At 37.9% G+C, this 15,999-nt stretch overlaps 1 protein-coding gene across 3 annotated transcripts in view; it reads right to left on the bottom strand.

The window, feature by feature from the left end:
• Positions 1-8,356, bottom strand: part of DDX4 (DEAD-box helicase 4) — a 65,104-nt gene extending 56,748 nt beyond the window's left edge. For all 3 annotated transcript variants that reach the window (XM_059919304.1, XM_059919306.1, XM_059919305.1), the window contains exon 1: positions 8,285-8,356. In XM_059919304.1, the coding sequence (XP_059775287.1) occupies positions 8,285-8,356 (72 nt within the window). The remainder of the gene's footprint in view (positions 1-8,284) is intronic.
• Between the last annotated feature and the right edge of the window lie 7,643 nt (positions 8,357-15,999).

Genomic DNA, 15,999 nt, shown 5'->3' with positions numbered 1-15,999 from the left:
AGCAAAGTCCTAACAGAGACCATAAGGCCTTCAAAGTTTCAAATGTTTACTACCTGGCCCTTTATGGAGTTTGCTGACACTCAACTTCAAATGAAGCTTTAGCCACCCTACTTGAAAAGTATAATCAAATACTATTATTATATTACTACAATAACCAAAGTAATATATGAATAAATCAATACCTGCCAATACACAATATAAGTTACAAAGTTCAGTATTTTACAGTATACTCATCAAAACTGTACAGAATAAAGTAGAGCACAGAAGGAGAGTGGCAGATAACAATTTCTACAGTAAAGCATTACAGAAATTTATTTTTAAACTTCAATTGTTTTTATATGAAGTGAAACTAATGTACTCACATTTTTAAAAAAAGAATTAATTCTAAAGTAAAGAAAACCTCACTTATGCACTAAAAACAGTTTATCTACAGATGTATCTCGCAGGTGCACTAAAAATCCAATGAACTGGTGGATGCCAGCTACAGGTCAGAATATTCATGGTTAATTTCAATCAAATTTGTCACAGAAATAGTTCAAGATTGCCTTTAATGCTCCCAAATACTGACTGTCCCATTTTCCCTACTTCAGTCTCAAAATTTATTCGCTATTAATACATATGCATTATGCTTGCAATGGTGTAACGACTGTTGGACTCAGAAAATTCATAGCTAAATGTCAAGTTAATTTTGGAACCTTCCAACATTTCTCAGGGTATTCCTGGGTTAATGACAACATGAGTAACATTTTTCTCACTTCTAACTCCTAGGATGTCCTTATCATCATTAAATCTTTATTTCCTCTCAAACAAGCTTCCTCTACTTAAGGCAAAACTTTTGAACAGAGCTCTGAAATTCTTGCACATCAAAATCAGAATTCAATAATTTAAAAACGAAAAGTGACCTAAAATTTACAGATGATACTTTAATTAACTGACTGCATTAGAAGAATCACAATATTTTTTCAAATAAATTCCTTTAAATAAACCCAAAGCTGGAGGGAGTGCACCAAGGTAGGTCTCTTCAGGTAATACTTTTATCTAAAATTTCTTTCACAAAAGACACTAAATGACTTTAAAAATTACCTTTATAAAGCTCAAAAGTCATCCAGTTATTTTTCTGACTTATTAAAAATAGACAATAGAATCCTGGAAATGGCTTGGGCTACAGTAAAAAGCTCCAATTTATGATTACCATAGACATTAAAACAAGAAAAGTAATCCAGTTTTCCCTGTTTAAACTGAAACCCTGAAGACTTTTCTCTCTTTCCTAGTGGCCAAAGTATTACTGGATGAATAGAACCCAAAAAAGGGCTGGTTTTATAAGTGTTATAACACTTTCAGCATTATATAACTGATAAAAAATAATGAAACACTCTGGCACCAAAGAATCGAAAAATTACTATTATTAGACAATCTTCAGACTGTGGAATTTAATGTCCCACATACATTCCAAGGCAAATTTAAAAAAAAAATTTTTTTCAACAGAATTCATCTTTCATCATAAAAAATCTTTAATCTTTTTCATTACCTTAAAAATAAATTAACTTCATATTTCCTTCCAGCTATTTTATCACTTCTCTGCTCCTTTGTAGGCAAAATATCTTGTCTACAGTTGCTGCCTCCACTTTCTCATATTCCATTTTTCCTTCACGCCACTCTAGTCTAGCCTCCATCCTCACCTCTGCTCTGAAAAAGCTTATAATAAGGATATTATGTAATAAAATTACTATTTTTATGTTTCATCCTACCAGAACTCTCAGCAGCATTTGAAACAACAGACTCTCCTTTCCAACATTTTTCTCTGGCTTAAGGAACACACACTCCCCTGGTTTTCCTCTTGCCCCACTGGCCACTCCCTCCTCAATCTCCTTTGCCAGCTCCTCCTCTAATGTTCCTTTAAAGTTGGAGTGCCCCATAGTTCATGGCACAGCCCTCAGCCTATTTTACTCTATCCAACTTTACCCAATCTCACAGCTTTAAATCCCATTAATATATAGGTAATTCCCAAATTTGTATCTATAGCTCTGATCACTCTCCTAACCAACAAATTCATATAATCTACTGACTGGCATTCTTACTTACATGTTTTCTTAGGTATCTCAAATTGAACACAGCAAATTCAGAATTCTTGATTTTTTTTCCCTCCCAAATTTGTTCATCTTCCACGTATTTCCCATTTCAGTAAAGAGCACCATCATCCATCTAGTTGCTTAAATTTAAAAATGTGGCATCACTCTCTCTTTCATTCCCCATATCCAGCCCATCCAGTCCTATCAGCTCTATGTCCACCACTATCTCCAGGGTCCTCTCCCTCTCCTCCTTTTCTCTTTCCTTCTCGGATTTCATTTTCTACCAATCTTGTCTTATCTCACTGTGCTTCAGCAATACTAGCTATAGCAGATTGAATAATGGCCACTCAATGATATTGTCCTAATTCCTGAAATGTGTAAATGTTATCTTATTTGGAAAAAAGAGATGGAGCAGATATAATTAAGAATTCTGGGACTTTCCTGGCAGTGCAGTGGTTAAGAATCTGCCTGCCAATGCAGGGGACACGGGTTCATGCCCTGGTCTGGGAAGATCCCATATGCCGCGGAGCAACTAAGCCCGTGAGCCACAACTACTGAGCCCACGCGCCCTAGAGCCCGTGCTCTGCAACAAGAGAAGCCACCACAATGAGAAGCCCGTGCACTGCAACGAAGAGTAGCCCCCGCTCACCACAACTACAGAAAGCCCGCACGCAGCAACGAAGACCCAACGCAGCCAAAAATTTTTTTAAAAAAAAGAATTCTGAAATGAGATTACCCCGGATTATCACAGTGGGCTCTAAATGTCATCACAAGTGTCCTTATGAGAGGCAAAGGGTATTAACACAAACACACAGAGAAGGCCTGTGAAGACAGCAGAAAGAGAGGCAGCCACAAGCCAAGGACTGCCCATAACCACCAGAAGCTGGAAGAGGCATGGATTCTCTCCTAGAGCCTACAGAAGGAAGACAGCACTAGCACTGCTGACACCATGATTTCTAACTTCTGGCCTCCAGAACTGTAAGAGAAATTTTTCTGTTACTGTAAGCCACCTAGTTTGTGGTAATTTGTTACAGCAGCCATAGGAAACTAATACATTGTACTTCCTCCTGTTGCCCTGATACCCCAAGTTTGTTCCCTTCTCTGGATCTTTACACATCATGTCCTATTGGGACTCCTTCAGGTCTCCAGCTCATGAGTCATAGTCTCAGGGAAGCTTTTCCTCTCCACATGATCTAAATCTACCCCATCCCAATATCTCTCTCTCTCTTTCTCTCCCTCTCTCCCTCTCCCTCTCTCTCTCTCTCTCTCACACACACACACACACAGAGTTTCCTGATTTTTTTTCATAATATTTTTCACTCTCTATATTTGATTTTCAATGTGCTTATTCTGTCTCTCCCAGTAAAATAGAACATCCATGACAGTGAGTCCCTTATCTATCACGTTCACCACTATCTCCAGCACCAAGTATGGCTCAAATAAAAATGTGCTGGGACTTTCCTGGTGGTGCAGTTGTTAAGAATCTGCCTGCCAATGTAGGGGACATGGGTTCAATCCCTGGTCCGGGAAGATCCCACATGCCGCGGAGCAACTAAGCCCGTGTGCCACACTACTGAGCCTGCGCTCCACAACTACTGAAGCCTGTGCACCTAGAGCCTGTGCTCCTCAACAAGAGAAGCCACCACAATGAGAAGCCTCCGCACCACAACGAAGAGTAGCCCCTGCTCACCGCAACTAGAGAAAGCCCACGAAGCAACAATGACCCAACGCAGCCAAAAAAGAAAAATAATAATAATAATAATAATAATAAAAATGTGCTGAATGAGTCTTAGGTCTTAACATTACCTTATTTTTAGAACACTTAGCTATAAAATATTTATAATCTCTTTACCCATCCAAATGAACCAACTGAGAAATTTCAAAATGTTTTAAACATAAGGGTTCTCACAGGTAGCTACAAATAATCTATTTGCATTCTGATGAACACATTTCTTTTTACCTTATACGTACTCTTATTATTTTCAATTCTGGAATATCTTACTTTTTTTTTTTTTTTAGATCTTTTGTCTTTTCAAACAAATGAATACTTCCATTAACATGTTAAGTTGTTTTTTTTAAAACATGGTAGGGTTTTGATCTCAATTACTTGTCAGGTCTGCTACTCAAGCAAACTTATAGCTGGACAGCTTATGAACCTTGAAGATGCCTCTTCCCTGTCCATTCAGGGACCTATACAGACAGTTCCATGTGTTTCTTCCCCAGCCCTTTAAGGGCCTTTGCAAATATCCTCCATTTTATGCCCAGAATACCCTGAAATGCATCAGAGTACTAAATCAACTTGTACAGAATACCAAGATCTCATCTCCTATTCTAGGTTCCATGTCAAATAAAGCTGAGTTACGTTGTCCAAATAAACTGACCAGATAGGTTGCATCAGATAGCATGCCACATAAAATTTAAATTTTGAACAAAATACATCTCTCCTCCTATGATCTAAAACAGAAATTAAAGCTCCCAAATACAGACAATACCATCCTCCATCCCTTCTTCTGATTCATCAGTCCAAGCCAGATCAGCCCCATTCACATTCCCAGTTGAAGTCTGGTCCCCTCTTCAGTTTCTCCAGCAATTGCTGCATGGAGTCATCTTCTAGAATTAATGCAGCTCTTTCAGCACCTCCAGAGCTAGAGAACTCCAACTCCGAGTGTCATGTATCACACATAGACCTAAGGTTCCAGATGACCTATCATGTCACATAAGAAAGAGCAAAGCACCTCAAAACAGAAACAATAACCAAAGCCCAGGAACAAATATGTCTGTTGCAAACGCTTACAATCTAAGCCCTAATTTCTGTACGTGACAGTATTTTCCAAATAAAAGTTATTTCCCCAAACAAAAACATTTAGCAATCAAAACTCACGTTGATGTTATCAACTGCAGACTATACCACAAACCTACTGTGAGGACAGAGTATATACAGAGAAAAAAGGGGAGAAAACGAAAGACTCTCTGGTTTTAGGTTCTCGTGGGCATCAGCCAACCTCCATCAGTTCACTGGAATCCTTTGGTCATAAACTGCCAATCCTCCTTCAAGAGGATTCACTTTTCTCTATCCCCTGGACTAGCTCGACCAACATTTCTACCATCATTGCAGTCTCTTTAGCCTTCTCCTCAGCCTTCTCATACTTTTTTGCCACTCTGCCCTTGACTCCATCATTTAGATTTGGGAGATGAGTGAGAGCACTTTCCTGGGTTTTTATTTGGATGAACATATTGTGTATCTCCCACAACTTGCTCCTATTCAGCATATATGATTTTCTGTGGTCTTGAGTAAGAGACACAGTATCTTCCCACATCTCACTGATGACTAGCAGCAGAAATTGCTAGAAATATTCCTCAGGCTCCAGCACCTCAACTTCCTTAGGTCTGCCAACCCAATGATGTCCAACCACCCCTGCTACTTCAGAACTGCAGTATGAACATGAACAAAGAAGCCATGAACTTTACTTTCTTATCTAAACAACTATTACAAACTTTGCTTTTACTGCTTAATAAAATTATAATTGTGGATGGACTAATTATCTCAAGCTGTTTCCACTTTAATCACAAGAGTATCTGCCTTCTGAAATATGCCACAAAAAAGGCAAAAAGATCAGACAGAAGTGATCACTGTGTAGACTTACTCCCACGGTCACCTAACAAGAAACATTACAACTAGCAAGCAAACCCAGTATCCTGTTACAGTCATCATACTCATCCATTCCACCACTCATCCCAACAAGTTTGCATGCAACGTGCAAATGCCTAACCACTGGGATTTCTGGACTGCTGTAACTGTTACATTATCAAATTTCTCTCAACCCCACATCTTTTATTATTCTACCTTCAGGTGGTACACTCACTTCAAAAACTAGAATAGGGAAGTTCTAAGAACTACCAGAACAGTAGTCTGTTAGTTCAAAATTATATAACCATATATCAATATTAAATCTCCAAATACGAATCCTGAGAAGCATTCCGAAGAGGCTGATCACATAATAAGGACCTAGTGTATAGCATGGGGAACTCTACTCAATACTCTGTAATGACCTATATGGAAATAGAATCTAAAAAAGAGTGGATATATGTATAACTGACTCACTTTGCTATACAGCAGAAGCTAACACAACATTGTAAATCAACTACACTCCAATTTTTAAAAATTAATAAAAAAAAGAAAAGGCTGATCACAGATATTGTTACCAATCCAAGATGGTCTCAGAGCCAATATAAATTGAACAAAAGGGAAGCCCAGCTGTCTCTCGAAATGGAAATTCAATTAGAACAACCAATCAAAATGGTGCCTTTAAAAGAAAATAGGCTGAAGAAAAGACCTCAGATTCTTCCTACATAAAAATGTCATGTATTCATCCTTAGTTTCTACATTTCTTATTCAACCAAGGCAGGCAAACAAAGCCACTGACTGCACCATGTTCCTTCAAGCCAAGTAGGTCAAATAACTAATTGCACAACCAGTACCAGGTGTTAAGTTTGCAGACAAGTGCAAAAAGTTTACTACAAACTGGCCCCACACAAATAGGTACTAAGAATCATAAGGCAGAAATGTTAACATAAATTAAAATTCAAGTCAGTGTGACCAATATCAAGAAACAAAGTATGTTACTGAATAGCACAAAGATTTCCAAAAGGTAAATCTGGAAGCCTGACAGTTGACCATACTCAATTTCAGACACCCTTTGCAATAACCATGCACAACATGCTACAGTGCAGTAAGTATACTGTTTGAAGAATACTTAGTGAAGACAAAATCTCAGAGTAAGAAAAAATAAAAATTAGACAAGTCCAAGTGGAAGAACATCTGTATCTGTGAGTTAAACTTTGTATTAGAACAAATCTGTTGAGAACCAGGGGAAAAAAAGAACCATAAAATATTCTTTGACCAAGTAATTCCATTTTTGAAAAAAATACTCCCAAATTAAAACAAAGAATAAACTGTAGATATTCGTGACAATATTACAGTGAAAAGATAACAACATCTTAAATTCGCACCAACAGAAAATTATTTATGTTATGGTAGCTCTATTCCATGAAATATTATATAACCATTAGAAATTATTTTTAGGAAATTAGTACTATGGAATAGTTAATGCTGAAGAGTGAAAAAGCTGAAATCAAAAATTATTATTATGTACTATCATTACAATCTATATAAAAACATGTTTGGGAAAAATAGAAGAAAATTTACTAAAAACAGAGCATTTGTGCTAGTGAGCAAGACTGTTAGGTGATTTTTCTCCTCTTTTCCCAATGGTGTTCCAATATTTTTATGATGGGAAGACTATAAAAAGATAACATACAAAAGATGATACTTCTAAAATAAGTCCCAAAACAAGAAACACGATAAATTCAGATTAACATCTTAGGTATTTTAATATAAATTTTATATACATACAGATCAAATCCAATTGAGACAAATAAAGAATTACTTATCTTATGATTTGGGGTAAATTAAAAATTTCCACTAAGACATCACTTGAAATACAAAGTGTCAGAACTGACTAACATAAACAGCAACTGGAAATTCTAAAAGGAAAAAAATCAACTTTTGGAGACATTTTCAAGTACGTAACACTTATGTAAAAGCAACCCGTTAAAATACACTATCTTCTAAAGTAGAGTCTGTTCACCTTATTAAGTCAATTTTCAAGTCAAAACTGAAATCCAAAAACCCACTCCATAACCCCTTCTTCTGAATTCCAACGTAACTCTTCAAACACCATTGAGAAAAAAGATCTGCTGATTTGTACATTTGAAGATCAAACTGATGTTACCATCTGAATCAGCCTAATGTTTTTATCTTGAGAGCCCTGCTTGTATGAAACCAATTTTCAGAATTCAAAACGTCAACCAAAATCAAATTATATTTTTTCAGTTTTCTATATGACTGTATCTCAGAGACATTCAACCACATTAGCATAAGCTTGCTTTCACCCACAAGTCCTAAATCACTGAGATTTAAATTAAATTGTTAATATTATTATATACATTTTAGTTTTTAATTATCAAATTACCTCAGACTATTTTATTCTATTTGAGGCTTAGCGTGCCTCTTCATCATTCCCCATGAGATAGTTAATAACAATCACAGGGAGATAAGCACAGCAAACTGTAATTTAGAACTTTCTCACAACAGTGATTTTCAACTTCGATAAAATCAGCAGCATTTAATAACTGCAAACTTTAAATTTTATTACCTTCTCAAATACAGGAACATAGGAAGACATATGAGGTTTGATTATTTCTGCTTCCCAATCTTCATCTCCCATGGTGGCTTCCAGTTCTATTTTCATAAAAATACAAACATGCACATTTAGCCTCAATTAGAATCAGAGAGATCAGAATCGTATCTTTAAAAGCATAAACCCTTGGGCTTCCCTGGTGGCGCAGTGGTTGAGAATCTGCCTGCCAATGCAGGGGACACGGGTTCGAGCCCTGGTCTGGGAGGATCCCACATGCCGCGGAGCAACTGGGCCCGTGAGCCACAATTGCTGAGCCTGCGCGTCTGGAGCCTGTGCTCCGCAACAAGAGAGGCCGCGATGGTGAGAGGCCCGCGCACCGCGATGAAGAGTGGTCCCCACTTGCCGCAGCTGGAGAAAGCCCTCGCACAGAAACGAAGACTCAACACAGTCATAAATAAATAAATAAAAGAACGTGAATTTCTTAAAAAAAAAAAAAAAAAAGCATAAACCCTCATCATTTCACATATACCCCTCCAAACTACTCAACTAAGTGTTGATCCTTCCCAAAAGTTTTTGCAAAAAAAGCAATTAAGTTTTGTTTCTTCCCTAGAGACAGCATTTATGTCCATCCTTTTTCTCTTTAAAAATTAATTGAGCCACTTACCTAATCACTCTAGCAATCACCATGTCCCCACTGATGTTTAGGCTTTCTCCCAAAATCTGCTGATAGAATTTATCTTCTCCATCGAAGGGTCCCCAAACGTCTTATTGTATATTAAGGGGAAGGGAAATTTTTCAGATACTACTCAAGGTTTCTCCCTTCACATGCCTCCCTTCAAAATTAGGTAAGACGTTTAGCTTGAGGTTTTTGACTTAGTTTCTTGCGGGGGGCGAGGGTGGGGTGGGGGGAGGGGAGCGGGGAGAATCAAGGCCTCGAAGTTTGGCAGGGAAGGAAGCAGTGGTTCGGTGGCCCAAATACCTCCAACAAAGGACTGGCTTCGCCAAGCAGGATTTATACACAGTGATACTACAACCATCCCTGTTCAGAGAAAAAGACGAGCAGGGGCTGGTCAAAAAAGCTCCTTCACCTCCTCTGCAGGCCTCAACCTCAGACTTCGGGCACCCACGGTGCTTTTGGACCCTCCGACAGAAAGCAGAATGACGCCAAAGGACGGCTTCAAACCCCCGCCCACCCCATCCGTCCTTCAGTTGGCCCAAAGTCCAGCTACTGGGAAGCCCAAGAGGGTCGGGATGAGGCGCGTACCGGGGGGAAAAAAGCCGCTGGCCCACTCACCTCTCCGCTGCTTGCTCTCCCGGGGTCCTCGCAGGCGCTGACGCCGCTTAAACGGTTGCACGTGCAGGACGCCGGCTGTGTCAGGTGCGCTGCTCCAACAACAAATGGCACCAGGAGACGAGTGCCATCAGCCAATCAGCGGTCAGTCAGCCGCGACGTCCCGCCCCCATCTCCAGCCTCTCCTACCCTATTTGTTGGCGTTCTAGGCCGCAGTGGCTGGACCCATTAGGCTCCTCCCAGAGTGGCCCGTTAGGCCTGGGGTAGGAGGCTGGCAGTGCGCCGCTTTTCTCTAGATTCATGGGTGGGGTCCTCAAACTGGAGAGGCTATAGAATTTCCGTATGCAAGTTAAAAACAGAAGAGGAGTAAAATGCCCTCCCACCTACCTCTTTAAGCGTTTTCTCTCCCCTTTTTGCCTACTGCAGTCCCTGGCAGTTGGCCTATTTCTGAGGCGCTTGCTTCACATCCGGGGGATTCCCGAGTGCTTCAACGTATGGCTGAGACCGGTGGAGGTGGTGCATTTCCTTTTCCTCCCAGTGAAGGCAGGGATGAGGCTGTCACGCTGATACCCAGAAAGCTGTAAAGAAAGTAGCTTGTCTTATAGAGTTGGAGTCCAACTCTTTGGGAAGGAGACGCTCTCTGATCCAGAAGGAAGAAGGAAATTCTGCTGGTGTAGGTCGTTCATCAGCGCTTGGATTTGTGGCCCACCTGTTTATATCCCTAGAGTTACTGGCCAAACCTAAGGGTGACCGAAGGTCATTTTGGTACTTACGTTCTCATCAATCAGATATTCTTGTTCTGCCCCACAAAAAGTCAGGGAAATCCCTCCATATTTTCCCATCCCTCCAAAAGGCATAACAACGGACTACTTGAAAAGTGTCATTTTCATTTTGGGTTCTATCTTCATCATTTTCCGTTCTCTGAATCTTTGAATAAATTCCCGAATACTTCATAAATATAAGTCCCAACACAGTCCAGCACTCAGGCACAGAGGTTGAGGTACCTTATGGGCACGCTTCATACTTTTCAGCTCTAGAACCACCATTACTGATCTGTATCTTCCGTCAAAAATATGTCAGGATTTATTTAGTTAGCACCAAACTTTGTCAAACTATTTTCAAGGTGAATTATCTTTTTTTTTTTTTTTTTTTGATGTGGACCATTTTTAAAGTCTTTATTGAACTTATTACAATATTGCTTCTGTTTTATGTTTTGGTTTTTTAGCCACGAGGCATGTGGGATCTTAGCTCCCTGACCAGGGGTGGAACCCACACCCCCTGCAATTTCTATTTTTAAACAAAATTTTCGCATCGTACCCTTGAGGCAGCTGACACTTTCAATCACTGTATACGTAAGGGGGAGAGACACAAATACTCTTTCTGGTGCTCTGAATTTGTACACAGGGTCCTCTGAGGTATTTTAACTCACTTTGAATATTCTTTCAAAATTTTTTATGTCACGGGAAAATACTTATTAAGTGAAAAGAGCAAAATATGAAATTGTGTAGATAGAATGATAACCAACTAGATTTTTTATTTTAGGAATGGAAAGTTTGGAGATATTTTCTAAAATGAGCATATTTTTTAAAACATTTAGCAAACATTCTCTGCTGTTAAATCTTGGAGAGAAGGGATTTTTGTTGCTTTCAATGAAATAGTTCTTTATGAAACACTATGTATATAATTTTTGAGAGCTAGCCCTGGTTAAGAAAAAGTGAATTCTGACGAGAACTGAAGTTCAATATTGAGGAAAGGATAAACAATGGATGAAAATAATGAAATTCAAAAATTGAACATAAACAGTGAAAAAGGACAAACAATTTAGTAAACACTTGCTCCTTAATGTGTGTCCCAAGAAAGTGAAGCCAGTGTATTCTATTTTCTGGTTCCATCTAACGGATCTTAAATTAGTGATGGTATTAAATCACAACATAGGGAAAAGGCAGGGATTCATTCAGCTGTTAAATAGGCTTTAAATAAGCACCTACTGTATGCCAGGTACTATGCTAAATGCTATAGATAAAATTAACCTATCAAGGGACATTCTAGTGAAAAGAATGGCAATGGCTAACAACGGAACTTAAAACCTTAAGATTTGTGTCTCAAAATTCCCTGGAAAGCTTATATATAGTTTCTCCAAATTCTCTAAATCCCATATAATAAGGTAGGACAAGAGTTTCCTCAAAGATGTCTCTCAGTTTGGAATCAAAGTAATGCAGATAAAGAGAACTGATATTAAGTTAAGTTCAAAGTAATGCAGATAAAGAGAGTTAAGTTCAAAGTAATGCAGATAAAGTTAAGTTCAAAGTAATGCAGATAAAGAGAACTGATATTTTAGATTTTATGCTTTCAATATTATCTCCACATTATTCAAATAATGATTTTTTTAATTGATGTGGACTGTGCCTAGCACCATGTCAAATCTATTAAAAATTCCTTCAATCTACCAGTAGTACAAACATGGATTACCTCAAGTGGGGGAGAGTTAGATGTTCATCTTTAAGTATTATAAACATTTGAGAATCTCCTATTATGCACATAACCATACGACAGACTAAAAAATTAAATAGTGCAGGTTGGAGCCCTGTAAATCAACACAAAAGGAGGTGGGGGTAGGTTATAATGTCTCCAAGAGAGCTAGCACAACTTGTGCTAGTAAAACATCTAAGAAAGAAAGTAATCAGAGAGGGGTTTTCAGCATACCAAGCAGGGTTCAGAGAGACAAAAATATCTGTATTTTTCCAGTAATGGCTAAGGCAGTATTTGTGAAACTGTAGTACACATACCACTGATTTTAGATAATTCATGGACAATTTTCATTTTGGTAGTTATTTTAGTGCTTCTGTTTAATATATTAATGTATATTAGAAATCATCAAACCTATGATTTCAGAAATATAATTGCTTAGATGAGGCTAAAGTACATATTTAAGTTTAAAAAGTTTATTCAGTTAGAGAAAAACTAAGTCTCAATGTTATGCAGGAATAGCAAAAATCATGAAGGTGGTATCAAATGACTAAAGTATGGGAAATATTGGTGCAAATGGAAAAGACTGGATCTAGGCACTGATCACTAGAGAGGTTTTTGCTACAGTGAGGTAAAGATATTTCATCAGTACTTGTTCTGATTCCATGCTCACTTAGCAACTTCCTGATTAATAATTCAACTCCCCCAAGTATTTTGATACTGAGAAAGGAGGTGCAGTGAATAAGATGTACAAGCCTATTGCTTCCCACTTTGAATTAATACATTGAGATTCTGCTTTAGAAATCAATCTTCTTTGAGTTTAACTAGTGTTCCTGAGAGAGAGAGCCTGCTTGTAATCAACCAGACCTCCTATATGACGTGATATATTCAGTGGGCCCTAAGCAACTTTACAAGTGTATTTAATGAGAGCTTAAAGTAAATGAAGGATAAAGAGTCAAATACTGTGTCCGGGGACCTGGGACAAGACTAAGGGGTCTTTGGCTCTTTGCTGTGAAACGATGTTTCATCAGTGAATTATGGGGAATTTGGTAAACAGTTACTAGGAAAGCATAGTATAACAAGGTCTAGTCCTTTCCATTCCCACTAGATGTTAGGTACGTCTAACAAAGAAAGCTGAGTTCTCTGTGTCTTAAATGGCAAAAGTGATTTGTGAATGTCATCTTTGTCAGTCATACTGGGTATAAAAGAGGGAAGTATTTCACCTCAAGAGGAGAAGTAGTGACCTGGTCCCATCCATGAACCTAGACCAGGAATGACTCTTTTTTATCTACTCCTCCGAAGACTGGAGTGTTGGAGCTTTCAAAAAGTCAGAGAGGAAGAAATCACTAGCAATTGGCTGAGAAGTCAGCACTGGTAATCTGTAGTTGTTCATTTATTAACCTGTGACCTTGGGCAAGTTATTTGATTTCTCTCTCTGTAAAATGGGTATAACCAGGGCCACCAGATACAGTTCTGGAGGTTGGGCTCTGCACAAAGGCACCAAGCCAAAAGGCTCTAAGAAGGAGCTAAACTCAGCCTGCGCTCCACTTACCAAGTCATGCTCCTGCTGAGCCCCATCTACCCATATGAGGTGCCGTTTTCTAATTCTCACAAAGCTTAAAAATCCTTCTATTTTAAATATTTATAATGGCTTCTATTTCCCTGGTTGGTCCCTGACTGATGCAGGGATTTTACTGAAAAACATTTTTGCCTGAAATCTGTCTTTTAGAATGCTAATTCTTTTATATGGTGCCTAATAAAAAGGCTTTATTTAAATTTAGAACTTCATAAGGAGTTATCTACTCTTGCTCTTTCCACTATCCCACCTTATTTCTTTGCTGAACCCATTACAATCTGGCTTCTGCCCCCATTGCTTCACTGAAACTGCTACTGAAAAGGTCACCTTGACCTCCTTGTTTCTAAACCCAAATGACAGTTTTCAATTTTTAACCTAACAAACAGAACTCTTAGCAGTCCTTGACACTTGACTACTTCTTTACAAAAATACTCTATGTGTAACTAGATATCCACATGGAAAAAGATAAAATTGGACCTGTTCTTCATACCGTATAATGGGATAAGAAATTCAAATGTAAAACAATAGAACCATGCAAGAACTAGAAGAAAACATTGATGAATTTCTCTATACTTGGAAAAATGTTCCTATTTATGATTCAAAATCCAGAAGCAATAATGTTACATATTGTGACTATATACAAAAGAAAATATAAAATGTTTCATGACAAGAAAATAATAACAAAGCCACAAGACAAATGACAAACTGGGAAAAAAAGTTTCCAACATAATCCAGAAAAATGGTTAATATCTGTAATAGAGAGAGCATCTAAAAGTAGAAAAAAAATCTAAAGAAAAATAGCAAGAGATATAAACAAAGAGTTCACAAAAAAGAAAAGGAAACAACCCTTAAATACATGAAGAAATGCTCAATTTTCTTCATTTTATGAGCAATGCAAATTAAAACTACACTAGGATGCAATTTTTCACCTATTAAAATGGCAAACATTTGATAATGCACTCTACTAGAGAAGCTTCAAGGTAACAGGCACCCTCATACATCGCTGTTGGGGATATCCCATGGGAATTTGACATCATCTAGCAAAATCACATGTGCATTTACCCTTGGATCCCATAATCCTACTTCTAGAATTTATCTCAAAGACACACTGGCAAAAAAATATAAAAGGACATATACACAATGTTATTAACTGCAGAACTAAAAGCTAAAGATTGGAAATAACTCAAAAGTCCCTCAATAGCAGACTGAAACATCCACCCATGGAGTTGTAGGGGCAGAAAATTTTTCCCTTCTTCCTTTCTAGGCTTTTTGGCTGGTCCAATAATTAAACTGACATGAAACAGATTAAAAGGACAAAAACAAATTTAAATTTCATACATATGGGAGCTGCATAAAAATGAGACTCAAAGAAGTGACCAAAGCAGGAAGCTTTTATATGTTTTTAGACAAAGAAACGATAAACTTGTGAAGAATTGACAAGACAAAGTAGTGTGGCCTTGTGATAGTAGATTGGTGAAGTAACAAGATCTGCTTAGGGATGAGAAGGCCCTAAATTCCCTGTCTCTGGTGATAAGGATGCCCTCTTCCTTTCTGGTATTGGTGGAGGGGGTTGTGGGTACCTTTCACATGGAAGATTTATATCCTGCTTTCAGGGAGACAAAGGTGGCTCAGAGTGTCCTTGCACTGGCTGTTTCTCAAGTACCTTTAATTCAAACCAATCAATATGCCAAAGTGGCATATTTTGGGGTGCTCCCCTTCAGAGTATTCTGCAGCTGTAAAAAGGAAAGAGGGTTATCTCTGTATATTGCTATGGAGTGATCACTAGGATATATTATTGGAAAAAAGCCAGGTACAGAGTAGGGTGTCAAGTATGCTAGCTTATATCTAAAGAGATGTATCTGCTTATATTTTTAAAAAATGGAAGGATAAGCCAAATATTATGACTACCTATGAGATGAGAAAACAGGTTGAAAAGGATAAGAATGTGTGCCAGACGTCTCTGAGTGAGTGGATTTGATTGTGAAACCATGTGATTGTTATGCAAAACTATAAAACTAAATTAAATCGAAATTTAAAGAGCTATTTTAGAATTTAAAGCAAAAAACCAAATACACTTAAATAAATGTGTATTGAGTTAGTGGCTTAACCACACAGAGAAGAGTTATTTCAAGTGATTTAAAATACGGTAATTTGACCATATGTCCCTAGTGGGATATATCATAAGGCAAAAAGAACTGCAAAAAATAAACCAATTCTGTAATCATATTGTTGGTAATAAACTGGTACATAATTAAGTTAATATTGTTTAAGAATTAAGATTTTTAGTGTGAGAGAAAAGAGATTGAAATAGAAATCAGAGGTTAAGAAATAGCCCTATACTCTTAAACTTGAATTGGAAATATCATTATGAACACATGATATATTATCTCCATAAAA

The sequence above is a fragment of the Balaenoptera ricei genome, chromosome 3 (assembly GCF_028023285.1).
Source record: "Balaenoptera ricei isolate mBalRic1 chromosome 3, mBalRic1.hap2, whole genome shotgun sequence".
Taxonomy (NCBI): domain Eukaryota; kingdom Metazoa; phylum Chordata; class Mammalia; order Artiodactyla; family Balaenopteridae; genus Balaenoptera; species Balaenoptera ricei.
The sequence above is the reverse complement of the archived record's forward strand: the minus strand, read 5'-3'. Positions and strand labels throughout refer to the sequence as shown.